Genomic DNA, 12,462 nt, shown 5'->3' on the forward strand with positions numbered 1-12,462 from the left:
ATCAGATGTTAGATTCACATCTTACTTAATGATAATGTACCTGGCAGTGACAACAACTAAACCATTGTGGCACCTAAATAACATGCTGTCTGCTCAATTAACCAAGAAAAAACAAACGTTATGTGAAGGTTTTGATTTATTTGGAACGAAGGCTCTGTGTCTTTACCATTGTAACGAATGGTGCGTTTGAAAGAAACAATATAGCACAGATGATTTCATGGCTCAGTCTCACAGCCATTTGTGAGTAATTAACAGAATAATGTACTTACATCATTCACGTCAAAACTGAAAATAAAACACTTGAACGTTTATTACCTAACAGGAAGGGTTCTGTCGCCCTTGCGTCGGTCCATCTCTCTCTGAGGAACTGGATACCATCTGAAGTTGAGCTTCCAGTTGAATCCCCCATAGGTCATATCTGAGCCGGCCATGTACTCGAATGTCTCATCACTGATGACATCAATGATTGGACAGACCACAGCCCTCCTAGAATGACGAACAGAAATAATCCTTTCACCTTCAGTCCAGTGTTGCAGAGGAAATTAGGGTATTTTGACAAGAATTGCATCTATTTTTTAACATATCAAATTATAGGCTCATACAAATGATAATACAAAAATAGCACGAGAAAGCTATGGAGAGGGAAAAAAATAATAGTTAAAAACTTCCCTCTCTGCCAAATAAAATAACAGTTTTTTAGTTTACTTTACTTTAAGATTAATACGTTTTTAAACATTTCCATGTTCATACCTTTTCATTAACAAACATATACCTATTGTCACGAATCCTGTCCACGAACTTCCATCCACTTGCCACCAGAGGTCGCCCTCCCATGATATTGAATCTCACACCACACAGACTGTTACACATCACCCTGGACTACATTTCCCATGCTCCATTGCACTAATCACAAGCTCACCTGAAACTTATCACACACAGCTGCTACCCATTACACCCACTATAAGAATCCGTCTCAAACAACCATTCACTGCAGAGTATTGTAAGCGCATATCGCTACGCTAGTCGATAGCTACTTTACAGAGCCAGTTCCCGGTCCTAGTTGGAGTTTCTAGTTGTCCAAATCTAGTCACGTCTAGTTTCCTGATTTTCGCTTGATTATCCCAAACAACCATTCACTGCAGAGTATTGTAAGCGCATATCGCTACGCTAGTCGATAGCTACTTTACAGAGCCAGTTCCCGGTCCTAGTTGGAGTTTCTAGTTGTCCAAATCTAGTCACGTCTAGTTTCCTGATTGCCTGTTTCCTGATTTTCGCTTGATTATCCTTCTCGTCTCGCCCTGTTTAAATACTGTTTGCTCCTCACCTGGACCATAGCCTGTGTTTCGGATTAACCCTTTGGATTACCCTGTTTGGACTGTTCGCCGGAGATCGACCACGCCCGCTCGCTGGACTACTCTTGTGTCTTGCCCTCAATATACCTGTTTGCCATTGTCTGACCCTTGCTTGTTTTGACTGTTCTAGAATAAAAGCTTTACATATGGATCCGCACGCCTATATAATGGCTGGTAACACTTTAGACCAATTGTCACTATTAACTAGTTGCTTATCAGCATGCCTAATAACATATTGGCTGTTTATTAGTACTTATAAAGCACATATTATGCATGACCATATTCTACATCCATAATCACCTAAACTTAACAACTACCTTACTTACTATTAATAAGCAGCAAATTAGTAGTTTATTGAGGCAAAGTTTGTAGTTAATGGTTTGTTAATATTGAGAATTAAACCTTAAAATAAAGTGTGACCAAATGGCTCAAATGGTCATACCACCCTAAGATCCTGAATTCAGATGAATTTTAGGTTTAAACTGGAAGCTTTAGCTAGTTAAACGGTCCAAAACGACTTTGCATCAGGTAAGCCTGCATGGGTTTATTTTGCAATAATGCCCAGCTGACTAGACATTATCCTTTGTGTAGCAGAAAAGACCCAGACACATTTCCAAATAGAAACAGTCCACATTGTAGCTCATGCTTCCAGAATGTTAATTGGATAAACAGTAGACCGATTCTGATCAATGCAAACTCAATACACGGTTATCCTCAACAACTTATCCCTTACTGCTCTGTGATTCGGCCAGACGGGGAAATACATATCTTTAAAGTATGCAGCACAAAGCGCATGCTCTCACAGATAGGCTTCCTGTATCAGAGCACCTGAGCATGAGGCTGAGCGAATGTGAATGTGCTTGTAAGAGTAACAAGATATCCTTAGTAATGTAATTCTGAATCTGTGTGAACGTAATAAAGATCACTTTACAAATGGAGGACACGTCACACTTACTGACGGGTAACAGGATTATACTTTGAGAGACCATGAAGTAAAGCAGCTGGAAAGGTAAGCATTCCAAGCAAGCAGTAGAACAAGTTTGTGCTAAAGGCAATTACTTACTTACTACTTGCATATCAATTACACATTTAATTGTGTTGGAATGTTTTGGTGGACTTTCACCTAAACATCCAAACATTTACCCAGACACTTTAGCTATTTTTGCTGCATTAAACCACAGGCAACATCACCACTGCATTTGTAAATATCTTAGTAGTGATGCATCTGTTTCTAAACCAGGAGTCCGGGACCCACTAGGGCCACAAGATGACTTAAAATGATTAAAAATAAGACAAAACAAGATGCAATCTGACATTATATTTTTATTGTAATTCCTTCCCTCAACAACTGCCATATTTATTGAAGCACCATGGGTTTCACAGTTTGGGTAAACCTGTAATTGAATTCAAATTAAATAAAAAAAATCCTGTAATCCTAAATGGCTGGAAAAATCAAGTAAATAAAAAAAAAGGTAATAAAAGGTCTGAAATCATGGGACTTACTTACTTAGAATTATTTTAATATATGGCCACTCCTAGTGTAAATAAAATCATAATAGGTGTATATACTGTAGTCTATATATATATATATATATATATATATATATATATACCCACCATCAATAGCTAGGTTAAGTGATGTGAACCACTGTAGTCTGTGTAAGAGAATCCTCTGATCAATAACCTTCTTTATAGGGGTGTAATGATACATTGATAAGGATCAATAAATATCAATCAAATGACTACCAATATGATGTATAGATGCAATGTTATTATATTTCTGTATAATATGTATAATATTTCTGTATAAATGTATGCATTTTCTGTATTTTTTTTTTATTGCATACCTCATTTTGTTGTTTATGTCCTAATGTGGATACTAGATGTACACATTTTAGAGAGTCTAGAAAAATGACAGACTTTCTTCACAACGGTCATTGCTTGTCCCACTGAACAAGCCAATGATGAGCTGTCATCAAACGACTGCTGATCTCATGCGTGACTACAGGTTTTGTTGTTGTTATTTTGGTTACATTTGTGAGTTGTGACCAAAGTATAATTCTGTAAAAACAACATACAGGTTGATTGCAGGTCTCTAAATAAAAAAATAAAATAAAAATCGTAATCATATCACAGTATGTTTAGACGTCCAAATTACAAGCCTTTTGTTTATTACACTGACAACTCTTGATTTTTGCACATCATGTTTGGAAGTAAAATTAGTTCAATTTAGAACATTCCTTTATAAAAATCCTCAGGATAATAAAAGAACTGGTTTAAAGCGTTGACGAAATCAGATGTTAGATTCACATCTTACTTAATGATAATGTACCTGGCAGTGACAACAACTAAACCATTGTGGCACCTAAATAACATGCTGTCTGCTCAATTAACCAAGAAAAAACAAACGTTATGTGAAGGTTTTGATTTATTTGGAACGAAGGCTCTGTGTCTTTACCATTGTAACGAATGGTGCGTTTGAAAGAAACAATATAGCACAGATGATTTCATGGCTCAGTCTCACAGCCATTTGTGAGTAATTAACAGAATAATGTACTTACATCATTCACGTCAAAACTGAAAATAAAACACTTGAACGTTTATTACCTAACAGGAAGGGTTCTGTCGCCCTTGCGTCGGTCCATCTCTCTCTGAGGAACTGGATACCATCTGAAGTTGAGCTTCCAGTTGAATCCCCCATAGGTCATATCTGAGCCGGCCATGTACTCGAATGTCTCATCACTGATGACATCAATGATTGGACAGACCACAGCCCTCCTAGAATGACGAACAGAAATAATCCTTTCACCTTCAGTCCAGTGTTGCAGAGGAAATTAGGGTATTTTGACAAGAATTGCATCTATTTTTTAACATATCAAATTATAGGCTCATACAAATGATAATACAAAAATAGCACGAGAAAGCTATGGAGAGGGAAAAAAATAATAGTTAAAAACTTCCCTCTCTGCCAAATAAAATAACTGTTTTTTAGTTTACTTTACTTTAAGATTAATACGTTTTTACATGTTCATATGTTCATACCTTTTCATTAACAAACATATACCTATTGTCACGAATCCTGTCCACGAACTTCCATCCACTGAGGTCGCCCGGTCGCCCTCCCATGATATTGAATCTCACACCACACAGACTGTTACACATCACCCTGGACTACATTTCCCATGCTCCATTGCACTAATCACAAGCTCACCTGAAACTTATCACACACAGCTGCTACCCATTACACCCACTATAAGAATCCGTCTCAAACAACCATTCACTGCAGAGTATTGTAAGCGCATATCGCTACGCTAGTCGATAGCTACTTTACAGAGCCAGTTCCTGGTCCTAGTTGGAGTTTCTAGTTGTCCAAATCTAGTCACGTCTAGTTTCCTGATTGCCTGTTTCCTGATTTTCGCTTGATTATCCTTCTCGTCTCGCCCTGTTTAAATACTGTTTGCTCCTCACCTGGACCATAGCCTGTGTTTCGGATTAACCCTTTGGATTACCCTGTTTGGACTGTTCGCCGGAGATCGACCACGCCCGCTCGCTGGACTACTCTTGTGTCTTGCCCTCAATATACCTGTTTGCCATTGTCTGACCCTTGCTTGTTTTGACTGTTCTAGAATAAAAGCTTTACATATGGATCCGCACGCCTATATAATGGCTGGTAACACTTTAGACCAATTGTCACTATTAACTAGTTGCTTATCAGCATGCCTAATAACATATTGGCTGTTTATTAGTACTTATAAAGCACATATTATGCATGACCATATTCTACATCCATAATCACCTAAACTTAACAACTACCTTACTTACTATTAATAAGCAGCAAATTAGTAGTTTATTGAGGCAAAGTTTGTAGTTAATGGTTTGTTAATATTGAGAATTAAACCTTAAAATAAAGTGTGACCAAATGGCTCAAATGGTCATACCACCCTAAGATCCTGAATTCAGATGAATTTTAGGTTTAAACTGGAAGCTTTAGCTAGTTAAACGGTCCAAAACGACTTTGCATCAGGTAAGCCTGCATGGGTTTATTTTGCAATAATGCCCAGCTGACTAGACATTATCCTTTGTGTAGCAGAAAAGACCCAGACACATTTCCAAATAGAAACAGTCCACATTGTAGCTCATGCTTCCAGAATGTTAATTGGATAAACAGTAGACCGATTCTGATCAATGCAAACTCAATACACGGTTATCCTCAACAACTTATCCCTTACTGCTCTGTGATTCGGCCAGACGGGGAAATACATATCTTTAAAGTATGCAACCACCTGAATCCTGAATTCAGATGAATTTTAGGTTTAAACTGGAAGCTTTAGCTAGTTAAACGGTCCAAAACGACTTTGCATCAGGTAAGCCTGCATGGGTTTATTTTGCAATAATGCCCAGCTGACTAGACATTATCCTTTGTGTAGCAGAAAAGACCCAGACACATTTCCAAATAGAAACAGTCCACATTGTAGCTCATGCTTCCAGAATGTTAATTGGATAAACACCTCCAGCTTCAGCAACAGTAGACCGATTCTGATCAATGCAAACTCAATACACGGTTATCCTCAACAACTTATCCCTTACTGCTCTGTGATTCGGCCAGACGGGGAAATACATATCTTTAAAGTATGCACAAAGCGCATGCTCTCACAGATAGGCTTCCTGTATCAGAGCACCTGAGCATGAGGCTGAGCGAATGTGAATGTGCTTGTAAGAGTAACAAGATATCCTTAGTAATGTAATTCTGAATCTGTGTGAACGTAATAAAGATCACTTTACAAATGGAGGACACGTCACACTTACTGACGGGTAACAGGATTATACTTTGAGAGACCATGAAGTAAAGCAGCTGGAAAGGTAAGCATTCCAAGCAAGCAGTAGAACAAGTTTGTGCTAAAGGCAATTACTTACTTACTACTTGCATATCAATTACACATTTAATTGTGTTGGAATGTTTTGGTGGACTTTCACCTAAACATCCAAACATTTACCCAGACACTTTAGCTATTTTTGCTGCATTAAACCACAGGCAACATCACCACTGCATTTGTAAATATCTTAGTAGTGATGCATCTGTTTCTAAACCAGGAGTCCGGGACCCACTAGGGCCACAAGATGACTTAAAATGATTAAAAATAAGACAAAACAAGATGCAATCTGACATTATATTTTTATTGTAATTCCTTCCCTCAACAACTGCCATATTTATTGAAGCACCATGGGTTTCACAGTTTGGGTAAACCTGTAATTGAATTCAAATTAAATAAAAAAAATCCTGTAATCCTAAATGGCTGGAAAAATCAAGTAAATAAAAAAAAAGGTAATAAAAGGTCTGAAATCATGGGACTTACTTACTTAGAATTATTTTAATATATGGCCACTCCTAGTGTAAATAAAATCATAATAGCAGAAATATAACTTTCATCAGGGTCTGGGAATATTGTCTTTAACAACAGAGTGCCATGGATTCAAAGAGGCTGAGAACCACTGCTCCGCAGTACATTCTCTGCTGTTTGACTAGAAGTTTATTGTAAACATCTTTTGCCGAATACTATATTTAGTTTATCTTATGGCAAAAAGCACGAGAAAAGGAAAAGCAAAAATAACTTCTCAAGTCTCAAGTCTTTAAAGGTGCTGTATGTAGGATTGACAACTAGTGGTTGGACTAGGTATTGCAGTCCAAATTCAAAATACTGGAAAGGGTTTTTTTCCACCCGGCCCCTCCTCCTCAGACTTGACGCACACGCAGGTTGCCAGATTGACGACACCAACAGGAACGAGCACAGATGACGATGAATGAAATGAAATGCGATGTGTTTTCCGTCAACTGGCAACCCGGGGTGCCGAAATACAATTAGGTAAACTGGCAGTAGGCGGGTTTCACAAACTAAAACAAAGACCGACATCCCGTCCTGGAACACACATTTTCTAAGGAGAATAACTGACTGTAGCATTGTTTTTCAGATAAACAAGAATGTTTAACTTAGCATGTTTCTTACATATCTGCAAACATATTATGGTATTTTTATGCTTTAGTAGAGTCAAAAACTTGCACACGGTACCTTTAAAATGTAAAGTTTGGGGCTCAGGAATAAATTGTCTGTACACAGTCAAGCACACTCACCTGTCCTCTTTGATCCGGGCCAGCAGTGGCTCCAGCCACCCTACAGTGCACTCACAGTGGGCGTCCAGGAAGGTGATGACCTGTCCTCGCGTGGCAGCCGCCCCTCTTAGTCGTGCTCGAATCAAACCGGATCGCTGCACCATCCTTAAAATTCGCACCGGAACCTCCAGAGTCGCAACATGGTGCTCTAATTTTTTCTTAAGAAAATCTGCAATCAATCAATCCATAAAATCAGAGGTAATCTACAGAGATGCAATTATGGTGGACAGCTTCATATTGCACACATCTTAATGTTTCCTCACTCAGGTCTCTAAGAAGCTGAATGACATTTATGGACTAAATAAACTTTCACATAAACGATGACACTGAGGATATTCTGCCATTGATCGGTATAGTGATACTGAAGGAATAACTCGACATGCAAACGTAATTAAAATGATCAGTTAATGAGCTGATGTGACCTCTCTCACTGGCATCATCCACCAGCAGTATCTCGAGCAGCAGGTGTCTGGGCGAGCGGTTTATGGCGCTGTGTATGGTTCTCAAAAGTGTACTCCAGGCTTCATTATGAAACACGATCACAATGCTGGTGTTTGGAAGCTCATCGGGGTACGTCTTGGTTTTACAGCTGCAGAACACACAAGAACAGAGTTAATAAGACAAAAAAAAGTGTAAAGACAAACAATTTTAAGACACACAGAGTCAAGTAAAGAGTACAGTTTCTTTGCATAGCGCTTTTCACAATACACATTGTTTTAAAGCAGCTTTGCAGAGAACCCTGATGTTAATGTTTATTATTGGATGGATCTGTGGAATACTCTATTCTGATTGGTCGGTCACCACATTTCGAGTATGAAATTATTCCCCAATAAAAAGCGGTAAAAACTAATAACACAGGCTCATCCGGGTAACTGCAACCGGCGCTATTCGCTTGCTGGGAACATTTTTTCTTCGTGAAAGCTTTGTGTTTGGTTGGCTAATAAAATATTACAACTCAAATCAATATTTAATTATGTCATCCTGGTATCGCGGACTCGCTCTCTCTCGTTTCATAATGCAGCTGCTGCCATTTTGTGACGATTGTTTTGTACACTGCACTGTACAATAACTAACAAACTGGTAAGAATTTGAAACGGGTTCATTTTAAATCAATATCTTTTATCGCCATAATTATTCATGTGTAGAAATGTCGTGTAATAAGTAGTATGACTGTACCGTATCTCTTAATGTCCGTCTTTGAACTTCTTAGCAACTGCTTTCACGGAAGGTTTGTGTTCAAATATTTCAACTCAAATCAATATTTCATGTCTAATTGTTTAGTTTTGTGGCAAGTAGCCATGTAATAAGCGGGATAAAGTACATCCTGCTGGTTGTTATTGCAAAATAAAGCCCTTCAGTCTTATATATTTTGAGATAACAACCGGCTGGATGTACATTATCCTTTACTTATATCGTCATATCTTAATGACATACATGTCTAGACACATTTAGCAGATCTTCTGCTAGGCAATAATATAGATTGCATTTTGCAACGATATGAACAATCAAGCCACTGAAATCTGATATAAAGTTTATATTGATTAAATTGGATGTACTATATATCCAACTTTAAATATATAATTGGGCGATAACATAGTGTACATTCTGCAACGACATTAATAATCAAGTAGCTGAAATTTGCTGTATGGTATATATGGTTTATCGTGGGTTTACTGTATGTATGGGCTTGATTGACAACATCATTATGGCCTCATTTTGTGCACAGTTTTCAATGCACAATTGTCCCAGTTTGATCATCAATACAACACTGAATAATTGTTGATCTCTGATACTGATTCAACACTGATTTCTGTTCATTACTTTTAAATATTGATTCCACCATACAAGCATATAATCAAATCTTCAGCAATTACATTCTTCTTGATTAAAGCTTGAGGCAGACAGTCTATTAAAAAAATCAATCTTTTTCCTGCTATTAAGAACCCGACAGTTATTTGATATATACAAACAAGAAGACAATTTGGGGATACACACAAGCTTCTGTCAAATTCCTCCCATTGGGGGTGCTAATATAATTCAACAACAATTAGATGATGCATTAAGTTTAAAATTGGTATGCATCTGCGTTAGCGGGCGTCCTGACATACCCTCTAATAGGGCTACAAAAAAAACATATAGGCACCAGCAGCCAATCAAATTTTAGAGCCTAAAAACGGACAATCTGAATGACTGTTACAGAAATGGACACATTCATACATTGTGTGAAAATTAGTGTGTACTCATTTTTGTGAAAATCTTTATCTTGAAGTGATTTTTATTTTATCAGTAGCTAGCAGCTGAGTGTCACCAAGAGAGCCTAAATAAAGCATGAAGCTGCACTGGACATGGAGTGAGCTGAGAAACTGAGAGAATGGCAGAGGGAATGAAAATAGATAGGGGGATGAATGAGCAGCAGAGGGACGAGGTTTATAGTTCTGCTTCTCTTTGTGTGCACAGACAGGATGGGGGCAAAAGGGCACACACTGGAGGCAGATTACAGATGACGGCATGCAGCTTCTATCTATGAATATCACCCAACTGTGAGCAATGAGAGGCTTCGGCTGTAAGCAGTGAGTGAACGAGACAAACAATAGTGCTGATGGGTTATTTTACTGCAATATTACACCAGCGTTGTTCCTCTGGGAGACAAATTTATTTAATCTCACCCCAAGTTGTTTTCATTCATTCATTCATTTATTCATTCTAAAATACTCATTAGTAGTGTTTGTTATGGGGAAACATCATTACTATTGCTCGTAGCTGTGATTTAAACAATCCCAAAACCTCAAAGTACTATACTTAAGCATGCAACTGTGAAATGGACATAAATGATTCCCCAAATCATGCAGCTTCAGTGTATTAAAAATTATTAAATTATTCATTAAACCAAATTAGAAAACATAAGGGAAAATGCCAGATCTTTGGTAAAATGTAGAGTAAATGTTTCTTCCAAGAGAAGCATACATCAGTGAATGCAGGAAGAGGAGTGAGTGTATGCGGGTGATGGCCTTCAGTGTGCTGAATGGTGGCATTGCTCAAACACACCAGATGAATGTGGCAGGTTTTGCTTTAACAGCTCTCTGGGATTTCATGATGTAACTCGAATGGCTCTTTAGATTCAATAAACAAAGTCCTTATTTGCTGCACTGAGACAGACAGAGGGATGAAAACTGGAGCTTTTACATAATCATAATCATAATAATGAACAGGAACTAAAGAGTATGTTTACCACCTATTCTTGTGAAAAGTTAATTCAAAAAATCTGATGAACAGACAGATGCTCTCCGTATATTAAATGCACGTACTGACTTGAAAATAAATGCAGGCTTTCACAATTTGTCTCATTATGCCATCTCACAATAGAACTAGTGCTGGGCTTGTGCATTTGTGGTTAATATTCATCTATAATATTTTAGCTCAACTAACACTAGCACAACTAACTGTCAGTTCATAGGCTTACCCGTTTCTCCTAGAGAAACTGCTAGCTTTCAAACGTGTCTACAAAACCACAAAACTTGTACCACTGCAATGACAAATACCATACTGCTTCCATGAGAGTCAGAAAATACAAATCTCTCTCTCTGAAACTGCTGAGGTGAGTGTTCTTCAGCCTTCTTTAGCCTGCTGCTTTTATTGTGAATAAGATGCAAGCGGAGTCACTTTCTAGAAAGAAAAGCAATTTGTAAAACAATAACTCACTTGTATCATGACATCTATGGAGTTGAAAATAATGACAGTCTTGGGCCTCAACATACTTCAAGTAAAAGTATGAACAGGTGTGACATAGCAAAATCTGCCTACAGCAAAGTTTGTTTGGAGTTGTTTTCAGTGGTTTGAAGCAACTGGCCAGTGCAAACTTTTACAGAAAGTTTGTGCTGGCTGTCAAAGACCTTCAACCAAAGTAAAGTCTCAGCATTGGGTTCATGAGAGGAAAAATTCACTTGAAAAATAACATTTATACTGAAAAAGTGTCATTGTGAAGTGTATAAGTCATTGAGGCAAATTTGTTTCCCATGAGGGCAGGGATCCTCATATGAAAATTTGAGTTTCTAATTTAAAAAAATGTAGTGGGGCTGATGGCAAATTTAACCATTCATTTCTAGGTAACTATCCATCCCATAATTACAGTAAATGCAACTACACTTAAAAATAAAGGTGCTTCACGATGTCAAAGAAGAACCTTTTTGTCTAAATGGTTGCATAGAGAACCTTAACATCTGAAGAACCTTTCTGTTTCACAAAAGCTTCTTTGTAGCGAAAGAAGGTTATATACGGTATATAAAAACGTAAGAAAGAGATGCTTCTTTAAAGGGGTCATATGATGCGATTTCAAGTTTTCCTTTCTCTTTGGAGTGTTACAAGCTGATTGTGCATAGATAAGATCCCTGAAGCTGCAAAGACTAAAGTCTCAAAACCAAAGAGATATTCTTTATCAAAGTTAAGACTCTACTCCCTAAATATCTACCTCACTATGTGGAAATATTAGCATAATGCCGCCCAAATGTTCACCCAAAGAAAGAAGGCGTGGTTTCAGTAACCGCAGTTAGTGTTGAAGCAGCATGTCAGGGAGACGCTGTGTGTTTCTAGGCGAAAGCAAAATCACTTTATTTGGCCTTCCGAAAGTAGATGCATTTAGGAATCTTTAAGATTACTTACAACAGAACAGCAATGCATTTTATGGACGACCGTTTCGTCAACCTAGGAGAGGAGGTCATTCTGACTTTGCTATGACAATCTGGCGCTTCTGAATCAGCTACTGTAAGTATGTTTTGTTATTTTGCTATTGACTGTTCAAATACAGAGTTTTGCGCATCGTGTGTGTGTGTGTGTGTATGCGCGCGCGCGCACGTGCGCGTGTGTGTGTGTGTGAGAGAGAGAGAGCGAGAGAGAGAGAGAGAGCGAGAGAGAGAGAGAGAGCGCGAGAGAGCGAGAGAGAGAGAGAGA

At 38.1% G+C, this 12,462-nt stretch overlaps 1 protein-coding gene across 1 annotated transcript in view; it reads right to left on the reverse strand.

The window, feature by feature from the left end:
* LOC107559530 (polypeptide N-acetylgalactosaminyltransferase 13-like) overlaps positions 1-12,462 on the reverse strand; it is a 69,124-nt gene that overhangs the window by 38,456 nt on the left and 18,206 nt on the right. The window contains exons 4-6 of the mRNA XM_016243389.1: positions 7,941-8,107; positions 7,480-7,687; positions 3,960-4,130 (exon numbers count right to left, since the gene is read on the reverse strand). Coding sequence (XP_016098875.1) covers positions 3,960-4,130; positions 7,480-7,687; positions 7,941-8,107 — 546 coding nt within the window. The remainder of the gene's footprint in view (positions 1-3,959; positions 4,131-7,479; positions 7,688-7,940; positions 8,108-12,462) is intronic.

Source organism: Sinocyclocheilus grahami, unplaced genomic scaffold, assembly GCF_001515645.1.
Source record: "Sinocyclocheilus grahami isolate Dianchi unplaced genomic scaffold, SAMN03320097.WGS_v1.1 scaffold690.1, whole genome shotgun sequence".
In the NCBI taxonomy this organism is placed as follows: Eukaryota; Metazoa; Chordata; class Actinopteri; order Cypriniformes; family Cyprinidae; genus Sinocyclocheilus; species Sinocyclocheilus grahami.